The following is a 14,491-nucleotide window of genomic DNA, read 5'->3' as shown; positions in this document are numbered from 1 at the left end:
CAAACTTAATACCGTTTGATGCTGCAGGAAGTATTCTGAAGCTAATAAGAAATATTCTCCAAACTACCAAATGTCTTATAGCATGCAGCCTCAGATGACAGTTTTATGAATTGCTCTGCAGAGGAATACAGGGATTTACTCCTGTTTTACAGTGCTAGCCTTTTTGCAAGTGACTCAAGGAAATACAGAAAGAACCAAGATACAGTTTGTTCTGGAATGAATATCCTTTAATAAGCTTCTTGTGTTGAGAACAATAAATACATAAAGGCAAGACATATTTGCTGTATTTCTTCACATACATTCATAATATAGCAGGATGCCAACTGGTAGATTTTTCAGGAATAATTTAACAACTAATTAATTATCTAGGTTACAGCATTGGAGGGGAAACTGGAAAGTGTACACATTAGCAAGAAACAAACATTGTGACCGAAAACGTTTTCTTGGCATCAATTTAATGACACACATTCCAGGTGGACCCATGAAGAAGGAACTGCAGTGTACAGGCCAAAGTGCTTAGCTTCGTGCAGTAACTGTTGGAGGTTGTTCTGACTGTAACTGCTTCCCGAGATACTCCCTGCAAGAGACATAATAAACAAAAATCAGATTGTGAAAGGTTTCCCCATGGGGGGAAGCCTTAAGCATGGTAAAAAAGAAGCAGCAATGCCTTTATATTTGAGTCCTTTCAGATAAAGGGCCACAGCTATTGATTTTCACATGCTCAACTTTAGATACTCTGAAATGACCCCGAACTTCAAAAATATCCTGATTACCTGCTCTCTGAAAACAAACACTCTCTTCTAAAACATCCAAAAAGTCACCAACGTATCTGAAAAATTCTCTGAATCTTCATGAATCCATGACTACAATAAATTCTGCTTGTTGATGGTCACAAATATGGTTGAGGCATTTGAGAGATTTTGTGCCTCTCAGTGCATAACTCCTAGTAATGTGCAGACAGATGGTATAACACTTTTTAGCTGGCAAAGCCTCGTTTATTTAACACTGATCCAGAGCTGTTCTTGTCCAAATCACAAGCTCTCTCAATCCACTTAGATCTGACACATACTAAGATTATTTGTGTGTACAATAAATGTTAAAAATTGCCTAGAGAAAGATTTGCTTTAGTAGCATTTAGTTTTGCAGCAGTCCAGCCTAAACTTGGAGGAAAGTTAGGCGTGGTTTTTGTATTCCTAAAATGAAATAGCTTTGAGGATTCCATCCTTCCCACAAATGCTGCAATGTACTTTTCAGATTCACTTGCAAAGTAACAACTAAAGCTTCATTGACATGCATTGGAAAGAAGCAATCCAAATGTGTGACACCACATAGATTTATGAAGTGACACCAAAGGTCTAATCAAAAAGGTGCTGAGTACTATATTGCACTGGATTCAATGGGAGGTTCAGGGAGCTCAGCCCGTGATAGAAGCTGTATACAAATGATCTGGAAAAATTCTCCCAGGTTCGTTCTCCTGGTGGAGAAACTTACCCGCAGCCACCTGTACAGATATTAAAACACTGAGGCCCTGAAGAGTGGAGAGCTCGCAGTTGTGAAACTACACAACCGAGGAGGGGGCCTGTACACACACCTCAGCATGCTCTGCAGACTTCCTTAATCTGCCTGGTGACAGATGGCAACAGTTCAGAAGTCAGCCCTGACTGGCTGACCGAGACCACTCATTGTCAAGGCTGTGTTTTCCCACAGGACGATGTGAAGACTGTGGAGGGGGTGCACGCTGATCCCTACTGAAGCAGTCCAGCAAGCAACACGCTGTCTCTACAGGGGCAGGGAATGCCGAGAACTAAGTTCTCTTCTAAGAGAAGCCACAGCATATACAGACAGATGTTGTTCCAGAGTTTCTCCTGGAAGTGATTTAACCTTGATTGTTCCCAGGTTATTTTGGTCCTGAAGGGGCCATTTTTTCTCTGAGAAAAAGCCTGAACATCTGTACTCTTGTGGTATCTCTTGGGAGAGCAGCAACTTTCCCAGGAGAAACTGAATGTCTGTACAGAGCCAAAAACCAGACCTGAAGAAAGGGAGGTGGGGAAAATGGATTTCTAAAAACCAGCCTTTTTGCTATAGAAAATGTTCCAGTTCCATTCCTTTAGTTCCTTATTTGAAGCTGGATGAAAGTGTTATGAAGCAAAGGAAAAGTTTTCTACCATATGGAATATTTACCACCGTTTTCATTTTCATATTTGCATTTTGATGACATAAGCACAAAAATCTATAGTAGTTGAACAAAAGCCTCTAAAAATCGCAGCAAAGCTGCTTCAAGAGACACTATAAACAAAGCTGGTCTGACAGCATTCAGATAGCAATCTTGCCAACCATATTTCAAAACATTACCTACAGTCCGTTTTTATTACGCGTCTCTCATGTCTAGCATTACAAATGCTTCCAAAAAACCCCCCCAAAAATGGTTCTCAAAATTCTTAAGAACTAAGTAAGAGACTTCTCTTTTGGCTGGACATTCTGGCTAACCCAAAGCATGAAAAAAAAACAAAAAAACAAAAAACTTTCCATAGCTATCCTACAGTCCAGATGTCCTAGCAAGGGCACAGTCTCCAGAAGGAATACCAAAGATCATCTACCAAATCCTATGCAATGAGAACAATTCAATTCCAATTTGACACCTTACTATAAAAGACAATAGGTAAATTTGCTTTAAATTTTTTACAGTATATAAAGCTCAGTACCAATGCCATTTTCCACTCAACTGAATATTTCCTCCAAACTAGTCTTAAAAATCAAATAGGTCAGGGACCTGGGGTCAGAGAATATATAGTTTTCTGCCTTGAACAAGCTAGAGTACAAAATATTAGAGCACAAGGGTTTTTAACTGCTATAAAGAGTGCTTAAGGCAGTTTGCATTAAGGAAAATTAACTAGACCCCTGGCAACTAGACCCAGGGGCATGGACCAAGGTGGTCAAGGGCCCTAAGGCCCACCGCACCAAGGCCCCTGCCCCACCAGAGCCAAGCAACAGGTACGCACGCACCTCTTGCTGCTCCGGCAGAGCCTGCTGAGTTGCCGGCTCCCACAGGCAACATGGGCCCAACTGCAACTACCGCCCCTGCTCTCCAAGACAAAACATAAGGTGTTTGTTGTGGGAGACTCACTCCTGAGGGGGACTGAGAGGGCAATCTGCCACCCTGACCCCTTAGCCCGGGAAGTCTGCTGCTTCCCGGGGGCCCGCATCCGGGACATTGCAGAGAGGATCCCAAAGCTCCTCAAACCCACAGACCACTATCCCATGCTCCTTATTCACGTGGGAACCAATGACACAGCTCGGAGCGCTCCCAGCTGGGTCATGAGGCGCTACAGGGATTTGGGAGCAGGGCTAAAGGGTCTGGGGGCACAGGTGGTGTTCTCGTCGATCCTCCCAGTCTCAGGCTATGAGATGAGGAGGGAGAGGAGGAACCACGTGGTCAACCAAAGACTGCAGTGCTGGTATCATCAGGAAGGCTTTGGCTTTCATGACCACAGCCCGCTCTTTGGCGAGAAAGACAGCGAGCTGCTGGGAAGAGATGGCCTCCACCTCTCTCTCCTACGGAGGAGGCTCTTCTCAGCCAGACTGGCTGACCTGCTCCACCGGGCTTTAAACTAAGCCTGCTGGGGGTCGGGGGGACTACCGCCACTGCTGGCCCGCTGAGCAATCCTTGCAAATCCAGTGGGTCAAGGCACTTAAGGGAGCCCGCCCCTGCCCCAGCCCTGGTAAAATCTGTGGGCAAGGAAGGAGCCCCCCAGGGGACACTTGCCTGCCTGTACACAAATGCCAGGAGCTTGGGGAATAAGCAGGAGGAGCTCATCCTCCTGCTCAGTGCAAATAATTATGATGTCATAGGGACAACGGAGACCTGGTGGGACTCCACCCATGACTGGACCATGGAGATAGATGGCTATACCCTGTACAGGAGGGATCGTGTAGATACAAGGAGCGGGGGTGTAGCTCTCTATGTTAAGAAAAGCTACACGTCCCTGCAAGCCGATCTTGGCGACCAGGGTGGACGACTGGAGACCCTCTGGGTTAAAATCCGTGCGGAACACGGTACAGGGGACACAATGGTGGGAGTCTACTACAGACCTCCCACCCAAAGTCCTGAGCTTGACCAGGAGTTTGCCCGGGAACTGGCTGAGGCAGCACGCTCCAGGACCATGGTTGTCATGGGTGGACTTCAATTACCCGGACATCTCGTGGGAGGATCACTCAGCAAAATCTGAGCGGTCGCAAAGCTTCCTCTCGTGAGTGGATGATCTCTACCTGATTCAAGAAGTCTACGGGCCAACGAAAGGCAAAGCGCTGCTTGACCTGGTACTGGCTACTGGGGATGACCTAGTCAGCGACCTAGTGATCGATGGGAAGCTGGGTGACAACGACCACGAGCTGATCACCTTCACCATCTGCCGAAAAGCTGGCAAGTCAGTCAGCAACACGGAAGTCCTTGACTTCAGGAAAGCCAACTTTGACAAGCTCAGGAGGCTTGTCAGTGAGGCCCTAAGGGACCATGACCACATGGACAGGGGAGTTCAAGAAGAGTGGTTGCTCAAGGGAGCGATCCTCAATGCACAAACTAAGTCTATTCCATCTTGGAGGAAAGGCAGCAAGAGGGCACAGCAGCCCCCCTGGCTCTCCAGGGACCTAGCAGACTTCCTGAGGCTAAAAAGAAGAAAGGCCTACAAAGGATGGGAGTCACCTCCAAAGAGGATTATTCTGCACTGGTCTGGTCCTGTAGGGAGCATACCAGGAAAGCCAAGACTACAACTGAACTCCAACTAGCTTTGAGCATCAAGGACAATAAAAAGTCCTTTTTCAGATATGTGGGGAGCTGGAGGAAAAGCAGGGGCAATATTGGACCCCTGCTGAACCAGATGGGGCAACTGACAACTGACGCCCAGGAAAAAGCAAACCTATTAAATAGGTACTTTGCATCGGTCTTTCATCAGTCCCATGGGACGCCCATGCCCGCTATGGGACAGGGAAGTCCGGGTGAGGGTGATCCCCTACCCTCGTGAAGGAACATCTTGAGAAGCTGGATACCTTCAAGTCAGCCGGCCCTGACAATCTTCACCCCAGGGTACTCAAGGAGCTGGCGAGCATCATAGCCCAGCATCTAGCACGGATCTTTGAAAACTCTTGGTGCTCTGGTGTAGTGCCCGAAGACTGGAAGAAGGACAATGTGGTGCCTATCTTCAAGAAAGGGAGGAAAGTGGATCCGGCAAACTATAGGCCCATTAGCCTGACTTCTATCCTGGGGAAGATCTTAGAAAAGTTTATTAAAGAGGCCATCCTTAATGGACTGGCCAACGCCAACATCTTAAGGGATAGCCAGCATGGGTTTGTTGCGGGTAGGTCTTGCTTGACCAATCTCATTTCCTTTTACAACCAGGTGACCTATCACCTGGACAAGGGAGAAGAGATTGATGTCATATATCTTGACTTCAAAAAAGCCTTCGATCTGGTATCCCATGATCACCTCTTGGTGAAAATGGCCAATTGTTGCCTTGGGTCCACCACGATCCACTGGCTGGAAAATTGGCTCCGTGGGCAGACCCAGAGGGTAGTAATTGATGGAAGTCACTCATCATGGTGTCCTGTGACCAGTGGGGTCCCCCAAGGCTCTGTCCTTGGACCCATACTGTTCAACATCTTCATTAATGATGTGGACACTGGAGTCAGAAGCGGACTGGCCAAGTTCGCCGATGACACCAAACTTTGGGGCAAAGCATCCACACCAGAAGACAGGCGGGTGATCCAGGCTGACCTGGACAGGCTCAGCAAGTGGGCGGATGAGAATCTGATGGTGTTCAACGCCAATAAATGCAAGGTTCTCCACCTTGGGAAGAAAAACCCGCAGCATCCTTATAGGCTCGGCAGTGCTATGTTGGCTAGCACTGAGGAAGAAAGAGACTTGGGGGTCATCATTGACCACAAGATGAACATGAGCCTGCAATGCGATGCTGCAGCTAGTAAAGTGACCAAAACGCTGGCTTGCATCCATAGATGCTTCTCAAGCAAATCCCAGGACGTCATTCTCCCCTTGTACTCGGCCTTGATGAGGTCGCAGCTGGAGTACTGCGTCCAGTTTTGGGCTCCACAATTCAAAAAGGATGTGGAGAAGCTTGAGAGAGTCCAGAGAAGAGCCACGCGCATGATCAGAGGTCAGGGAAGCAGACCCTACGATGACAGGCTGAGAGCCCTGGGGCTCTTTAGCCTGGAAAAGCGCAGGCTCAGGGGTGATCTGATGGCCACCTATAAGTTTATCAGGGGTGACCACCAGTATCTGGGGGAACGTTTGTTCACCAGAGCGCCCCAAGGGATGACGACTAGGTCAAACGGTCATAAACTACTACAAGACCGTTTCAGGCTGGACATAAGGAAGAATTCCTTTACTTTCCGAGCCCCCAAGGTCTGGAACAGCCTGCCGCCGGAGGTGGTTCAAGCGCCTACATTGAACACCTTCAAGAGTAAACTGGATGCTTATCTTGCTGGGATCCTATGACCCCAGCTGACTTCCTGCCCTTTGGGCAGGGGGCTGGACTCGATGATCTTCCGAGGTCCCTTCCAGCCCTAATGTCTATGAAATCTATGCAACTGCAAGAGTTGGATATCAAATGCTTCTGGGGATTACAACTACTGCAGTGTATGGGCTACGCTGAGTAGACATCTTCCCCCTTCTGAGAAAAGAAGCTTCAATGATAACCAAACTTGGAATTAGCCAAAGTCCTATAATACTTCTGAGTTGTGCTGCAGAGAATGAGTAGTGAATACTGAAGTTTTCAAGTGCTTTCTTTAAAAACAAACAACCCCCCCCCCCCCGCCCATCTAAAATAGAGTCTTCCTTAGATCACTGATGCGTGCATGCAAGCAACGGTTCTGGGGAATGGGAAGTGTATTTGTTCCCAGGCAAGAGAAGAGATGGCTCATGTTTGCTGTGGCAATACTGTTCCCATTGCTTCAAAGGTAAGTTTTATTTAATAAGAATTACTCCCACTTTTAGAAATCACAGTAAATGATTAAATATTAAAAATCAACAAAAATCTGTCTTCTTTTAGTTTTGATATCTGATTTTTCTTAAAAAAAACCCAAAACCCTCAAAGCAGTGACAGTCAAGACCTCCATCCACCTGCCTTGCACCATCTTAGGCACATGGTCACGTCTCAGCAACCAGAGATCCAGAGCAGCGCCTTTCCATTTAAACATCTCATAAGGCAGCATCTTGTTCAAATTATATTAAGTAGCTTTGTTCCTTAGATGTCACAGGGAACTCTTCCCCACCCCCCCTCTGACAATCAAGGGGTTTGTTGTCATCTTTCTTCTTCGTCTTCAGTCAGCAAGGACCAATTAAGACAAGCAACTGCCCCTGGAGAACAGAACCGCTGATGCTTCTCTGATCTACCCTCAAGATGGCGTTTTGCAGACTGGAAGGAGCAGTACCCAAGGTTAACAGTAATGCTGGGTTGAACTCCTTAAAAATTGGTGTGGTTAAAAATCCACTCTTGATATGAAAGTTCCACATGATGGCCTTCATTGTTACCAAGAGGAGAGATTAGATTAATAGGTTATTCTTCAAAGTATTATGTATTTAGTCAGTTTTCCTCCCACACTTTCCTAGGTTAGGGAAGTCACTTTTTAGACATCTCCTTGTTCTCGCTCTGTTAATTATAAAGTGTATACTAAAGGACAACGTGATTTGAGTAAACTTTTTATATGATGACACTTTGTGTTAGGAGAATAGCACTGTAAAATAGCACTGTAAAACTTATGACCATTTTCACATATACAGCCAGAGGTTATGGTTGTTTCACTAACTTCTACTTTTTGTTAGAGATAAAATTAGACTAAGAGGTCCTTTGCTTCAAGAGCAAACTGTCTCAGATTATTTAGTGCCACTCTTTCAAATAAACATTTAAAGTGCTGTTTGTTCTACATAATAAGTGCTATACTGATGAAGAAATTATTCAACATGCTGCACTGCTAAAGTTTTTTTTTTTTGGGGGGGGGGAGGAGAAATAAATAACAGTCTAAAGTAATCAAAGATGGGAAAATCATTTTACAAAACATTCTATTTGAATGCCCCGCCCAGGCCCCTACTTGGCCCAGCCCCCCAGGGAGAGAGAGAGAGAGAGAGAGAGAGAGAGAGAGAGAGAGAGAAGGGGGGGTACTCACCAGCCCCCCTCCAGTAAGGCAGGGTCCCCCAAATCCTGGGCAGGGCCCCCGTATTTGCCTTAAGAGCAGCTTCCTCGACAGCAGGCCCACTGCGCATGCGCGTAGTTTAAAAGGGCCCGCCGACCGGGAAAAAGCCCAGTTAGACGCGGGAGCGGCGAGAGACGCGCGGGTGAAAGCTCGCTGCGCCCCCGCTCCCCCGAAGCCCCCCAGAAACCCTCCAGCAGCCGCGGAGCCCCCCGCTGACCCCCAGCGCAGCCGGGGTAAGCGGGGCCCGTGGAGAGAAGGGGCTAACCCCTTAGTGTGTGTGTGGGAGGCGGCAGCTGAGTGGAGCCGGGCCGGGTCAAGCCCCGCCCAGGCCCCTACTTCGCCCAGCCCCCCAGGGAGCCACACGACCGGAGCCGCGCGAACAGGATGCACAAACAGGAGCGCTTCTCTGCCGGCGCATGAGTTAGCGCGGAGTTCGCACGGGAGGGCGTGCGGGAGGGCGCCAGACCCTGCCTGCGCACCCCCCAGGGTAGACAGTCCCAGCTGTGGCCAGCCTCCCAGAGGCATGACACGGATGGGCACGCGCCGCACCCCGAGGGTCCCCTCGGGCTCCGCGGCCCCCCCCTCTGGCACCTCAGAGACGGCCACCCAGACGGAGCCCCTGGTTCCGGGCTCCACGCAGACGGAGCCCCTGGCTCTTGGCTGCGGGGGCTGCCTGTCCCTTTTTCAGGCTCTGGAACCTGGGAGCATGGCGACCTCCCCTTGCGGGGTCTGCTCCCTTTTGGGGTCTCTGGCACGCCAGCTGGAGGAGCTCCAGGCCACAGTCCACAGACTGCGTGCCATCAGGGACTGCGAGCAGGAGACAGACTCCTACTGCCAGGCCCTTCTCCCCCGGGAGGCAGAGGGTAGATCACAGTCTCCCTCCAGGCCAGAGGAGGACTCTGGGACCTCCTGCTGTGTCCAGCCAGGGGCATGGACCAAGGTGGTCAAGGGCCCTAAGGCCCGACGCACCAAGGCCCCACCCCCGCCACAACTGAGCAACAGGTATGCACCTCTTGCTGCCCCAGCAGAGCCTGCTGAGTTGCCGGCCCCCCACAGGCAACATGGGCCCAACTGCAACTCCCGCCCCTGCTCTCCCCAAGACAAAACGTAAGGTGTTTGTTGTGGGAGACTCCCTCCTGAGGGGGACGGAGGGGCCAATCTGCCACCCTGACCCCTTAGCCCGGCAAGTCTGCTGCTTCCCAGGGGCCCGCATCCGGGACATTGCGGAGAGGATCCCCAAGCTCCTCAAACCCACAGACCGCTATCCCATGCTCCTTATTCATGTGGGCACCAATGACACGGCTCGGAGCACTCCCAGCCAGGTCATGAGGCGCTACAGGGATTTGGGAGTGGGGCTTAAGGGTCTGGGGGCACAGGTGGTGTTCTCGTCGATCCTCCCAGTCTCAGGCTATGGGCTGAGAAGGGACAGGAGGATCTATGTGGTCAACCAAAGACTGCGGCGCTGGTGTCGTCAGGAAGGCTTTGGCTTTCATGACCACAGCCCGCTCTTTGGCGAGAGAGGCAGCGAGCTGCTGGAAAGAGATGGTCTCCACCTCTCTCCCCTAGGGAGGAGGCTCTTCTCAGCCAGACTGGCTGACCTGCTCCACCGGGCTTTAAACTAAGCCCGCTGGGGGACGGGGGCACGACCGCCACTGCTGGCCCGCTGAGCAAATCTTGCAAAGCCAGCGGATCATGGCACTCAAGGGAGCCCGCCCCAGCCCCAGCCCTGGTAAAATCTGTGGGCAAGGAAGGAGCCCCCCAGGGGACACTTGCCTGCCTGTACACAAATGCCAGGAGCTTGGGGAATAAGCAGGAGGAGCTCATCCTCCTGCTCAGTGCAAACAATTACGATGTCATAGGGATCACGGAGACCTGGTGGGACTCCACCCATGACTGGACCACGGGGATAGATGGCTATACCCTGTACAGGAGGGATCGTGTAGAGAAAAGGGGCGGGGGTGTAGCTCTCTATGTTAAGGAAAGCTACGCGTCCCTGCAACGGCTGGAGACCCTCTGGGTTAAAATCCGTGGGGAACACGGCACAGGGGACACAATGGTGGGAGTCTATTACAGACCTCCCACCCAAAGTCCTGAGCTAGACCAGGAGTTTGCCCAGGAACTGGCTGAGGCAGCTTGCTCCAGGACCATGGTTGTCATGGGTGACTTCAATTACCCAGACATCTCGTGGGAGGATCACTCAGCAAAATCTGAGCGGTCGCAGAGCTTCCTCTCGTGCGTGGATGACCTCTACCTGACTCAAGAAGTCTATGGGCCAACAAGAGGCAAAGCGCTGCTCGACCTGGTGCTGGCTACTGGGGAGGACCTAGTCGGCGACCTAGTGATCGATGGGAAGCTGGGTGACAGCGACCACGAGCTGATCATCTTCACCATCCGCCGAAAAGCTGGCAAGTCGGTCAGCAACACGCAAGTCCTTGACTTCAGGAAAGCCGACTTTGACAAGCTCAGGAGGCTTGTCAGTGAGGCCCTAAGGGACTGTGACCGCAGGGAGAGGGAAGTTCAAGAAGAGTGGTTGCTCCTCAAGGGAGCGATCCTCAATGCACAAACTAAGTCTATTCCATCTCGGAGGAAAGGCAGCAAGAGGGCACAGCAGCCCCCCTGGCTCTCCAGGGACCTAGCAGACCTCCTGAGGCTAAAAAGAAAGGCCTACAAAGGATGGAGGATGGGAGTCACCTCCAAGGAGGATTATTCTGCACTGGTCTGGTCCTGTAGGGAGCAGACCAGGAAAGCCAAGGCTGCAACTGAACTCCAGCTAGCTTTGAGCATCAAGGACAATAAAAAGTCCTTTTTCAGATACGTGGGGAGCCGGAGGAAAAGCAGGGGCAACGTTGGACCCCTGCTGAACCAGATGGGGCAACTGACAACTGACGCCCAGGAAAAAGCCAACCTATTAAATAGGTACTTTGCGTCGGTCTTTCATCAGCCCCATGGGACGCCCGTGCCTGCTACAGGGCCGGGAAGTCCGGGTGAGGGTGATCCCCTGCCCTCCATTAATGCTGACTTTGTGAAGGAACATCTTGAGAAGCTGGATACCTTCAAGTCAGCCGGCCCTGACAATCTTCACCCCAGGGTACTCAAGGAGCTGGCGAGCATCATAGCCCAGCCTCTAGCGCGGATCTTTGAAAACTCTTGGCGCTCTGGTGTAGTGCCCGAAGACTGGAAGAAGGCCAACGTGGTGCCTATCTTCAAGAAAGGGAGGAAAGTGGATCCGGCTAACTATAGGCCCATCAGCCTGACTTCTATCCCGGGGAAGATCTTAGAAAAGTTTATTAAGGAGGCCATCCTTAATGGACTGGCCAACGCCAACATCTTAAGGGATAGCCAGCACGGGTTTGTTGCGGGTAGGTCTTGCTTGACCAATCTCATTTCCTTCTACGACCAGGTGACCTATCACCTGGACAAGGGAGATGAGATTGATGTCATATATCTTGACTTCAAAAAAGCCTTCGATCTGGTGTCCCATTATCGTCTCTTGGAGAAACTGGCCAATTGTCGCCTTGGGTCCCCCACGATCCACTGGCTGGAAAATTGGCTCCGGGGTCGGACCCAGAGGGTAGTAATTGATGGAAGTCACTCATTGTGGTGTCCTGTGACCAGTGGGGTCCCCCAGGGCTCTGTCCTTGGACCCATACTGTTCAACATCTTCATTAACAATGTGGACACTGGAGTCAGAAGCGGACTGGCCAAGTTCGCCGATGACACCAAACTTTGGGGCAAAGCATCCACGCCAGAAGACAGGCGGGTGATCCAGGCTGACCTGGACAGGCTCAGCAAGTGGGCGGATGAGAATCTGATGGTGTTCAACACCGATAAATGCAAGGTTCTCCACCTTGGGAAGAAAAACCCGCAGCATCCTTATAGGCTCGGCAGTGCTATGTTGGCTAGCACTATGGAAGAAAGAGACTTGGGGGTCATCATTGACCACAAGATGAACATGAGCCTGCAATGCGATGCTGCGGCTAGTAAAGCGACCAAAACGCTGGCTTGCATCCATAGATGCTTCTCAAGCAAATCCCGGGACGTCATTCTCCCCCTGTACTCGGCCTTAGTGAGGCCGCAGCTGGAGTACTGAATCCAGTTTTGGGCTCCACAATTCAAAAAGGATGTGGAGAAGCTTGAGAGAGTCCAGAGAAGAGCCACGCGCATGATCAGGGGTCAGGGAAGCAGACCCTACGATGACAGGCTGAGAGCCCTGGGGCTCTTTACCCTGGAAAAGCGCAGGCTCAGGGGTGATCTGATGGCCACCTACAAGTTTATCAGGGGTGATCACCAGTATCTAGGGGAACGTTTGTTCACCAGAGCGCCCCAAGGGATGACGAGGACGAATGGTCACAAACTACTACAAGATCGTTTCAGGCTGGACATAAGGAAGAATTTCTTTACTGTCCGAGCCCCCAAGGTCTGGAACAGCCTGCCGTCGGAGGTTGTTCAAGCGCCTTCATTGAACACCTTCAAGATGAAACTGGATGCTTATCTTGCTGGGATCCTATAACCCCAGCTGACGTCCTGCCCTTTGGGCGGGGGGCTGGACTCGATGATCTTCCGAGGTTCCTTCCAGCACTAATGTCTATGAAATCTATGAAATGTACAATAGAGGCTGCAATTAGATAATAACATATGTTCATAGATTCATAGATGCTAGGGTCAGAAGGGACCTCAATAGATCATCGAGTCCAACCCCCTGCATAGGCAGGAGAGAGTGCTGGGTCTAGATGACCCCAGCTAGATGCATATCCGACCTCCTCTTGAAGACTCCCAGGGTAGGGGAGAGCACCACCTCCCCCTTGGGAGCCCATTCCAGACCTTGGCTACTCAAACTGTGAAGAAGTTCTTCCTAATGTCCAATCTAAATCTGCTCTCTGCTGCTTGTGGCCATTATTTTTTGTAATCCCCGGGGGCGTCTTGGTGAATAAAACCTTATCAATTCCCTTCTGTGCCCCCGTGATGAACTTATAGGCAGCCACAAGGTCGCCTCTCAACCTTCTCTTGCGGAGGCTGAAAAGGTCCAGGTTCTCTAGTCTCTTCTCATAGGGCTTGGCCTGCAAGCCCTTAACCATACGAGTGGCCCTTCTCTGGACCCTCTCCAGGTTATCCACATCCCTCTTGAAGTGCGGTGCCCAGAATTGCATGCAGTACTCCAACTGCAGTCTGACCAATGCCCGATAGAGGGGAAGTATCACCTCTTTGGATCTATTCGTCATGCATCTGCTGATGCACGATAAAGTGCCATTAGCTTTTCTGATGGCTTCGTCACACTGCCGACTCATGTTCATCTTGGAGTCCACTAGGTCATTTCCTAGGCAGTAGGTATGCTGGACATTTTTCCTCCCTAGGTGCAGCACTTTGCGTTTCTCCTTGTTGAACTGCGTTCTGTTGTTTTCTGCCCACTTGTCCAGCCTATCCAGGTCTGCTTGCAGCTGTTCCCTGCCCTCCGGCGTGTCCACATCTCCCCACAGTTTTGTGTCATCCTCAGACTTGGACAGAGTACACTTCACTCCCTCGTCCAAGTCGCTGATGAAGACATTGAAGAGCATCGGTCCAAGGACCGAGCCCTGCGGGACCCCACTGCCCACACCCTTCCAGGTCGAAACTGACCCATCCACCACAACTGGCTAGATTGGCTTGGCTAGAGGATTGGCTAGAGGGTGCGACCCTATAGCCAATTCGCCACCCACCAGACTGTGTAGTCATCCAAGTCACAGCCTCTTAACTTGTTCACCAGTATGGGGTGGGATACCGTATCAAAGGCCTTCCTGAAGTCTAAGTATATGACATCCACCCCTCCTCCTGTGTCCAGGTGTTTTGTAACCTGGTCATAAAAAGAGACTAGATTGGTCAGGCATGATCTGCCTGCTACGAACCCATGCTGGTTTCCCCTCAGCATAATTTGTCCTGCCGGGCTCTCGCAAATGTGAGCCTTGATAATTTTTTCAAAGACTTTGCCAAGGATGGAGGTGAGACTGACTGGCCTATAATTGCCCGGGTCCTCCTTCCTCCCCTTCTTGAAAATGGGGACCACATTGGCCCTTTTCCAGTCCTCCGGGACTTGGCCCATGCGCCACGAGCGTTCAAATATTCCCGCCAGTGGCTGTGCAATGATGTCAGCCAGTGCCCTTCAGTACCCACGGACGGAGCTCATCCTGGCCTGCCGACTTAAAGGCATCCAGTTCCTCCAAGTGACTCTGCACCATCTCAGGGTCTACGTATGGAAGTCTGGCATCCTGCTGCTGCCTCTCTACAATCCCAGTGAGAGACTTGTCTTGCCCCTCTCTTA

The 14,491-nt window shown here is 50.7% G+C and overlaps 1 protein-coding gene across 1 annotated transcript in view; it reads right to left on the bottom strand.

Annotated features, from left to right (window-relative positions):
- Positions 1–205: 205 nt before the first annotated feature.
- Positions 206–14,491, bottom strand: part of ATP6V1H (ATPase H+ transporting V1 subunit H) — an 87,194-nt gene continuing 72,908 nt past the window's right edge. The window contains exon 14 of the mRNA XM_006259937.3: positions 206–577. Coding sequence (XP_006259999.1) covers positions 517–577 — 61 coding nt within the window. The 3' untranslated portion in view covers positions 206–516. The remainder of the gene's footprint in view (positions 578–14,491) is intronic.

This window comes from Alligator mississippiensis, chromosome 3, assembly GCF_030867095.1.
Source record: "Alligator mississippiensis isolate rAllMis1 chromosome 3, rAllMis1, whole genome shotgun sequence".
Classification (NCBI taxonomy): Eukaryota; Metazoa; Chordata; order Crocodylia; family Alligatoridae; genus Alligator; species Alligator mississippiensis.
This window is presented reverse-complemented; position numbering and strand designations above follow the sequence as displayed.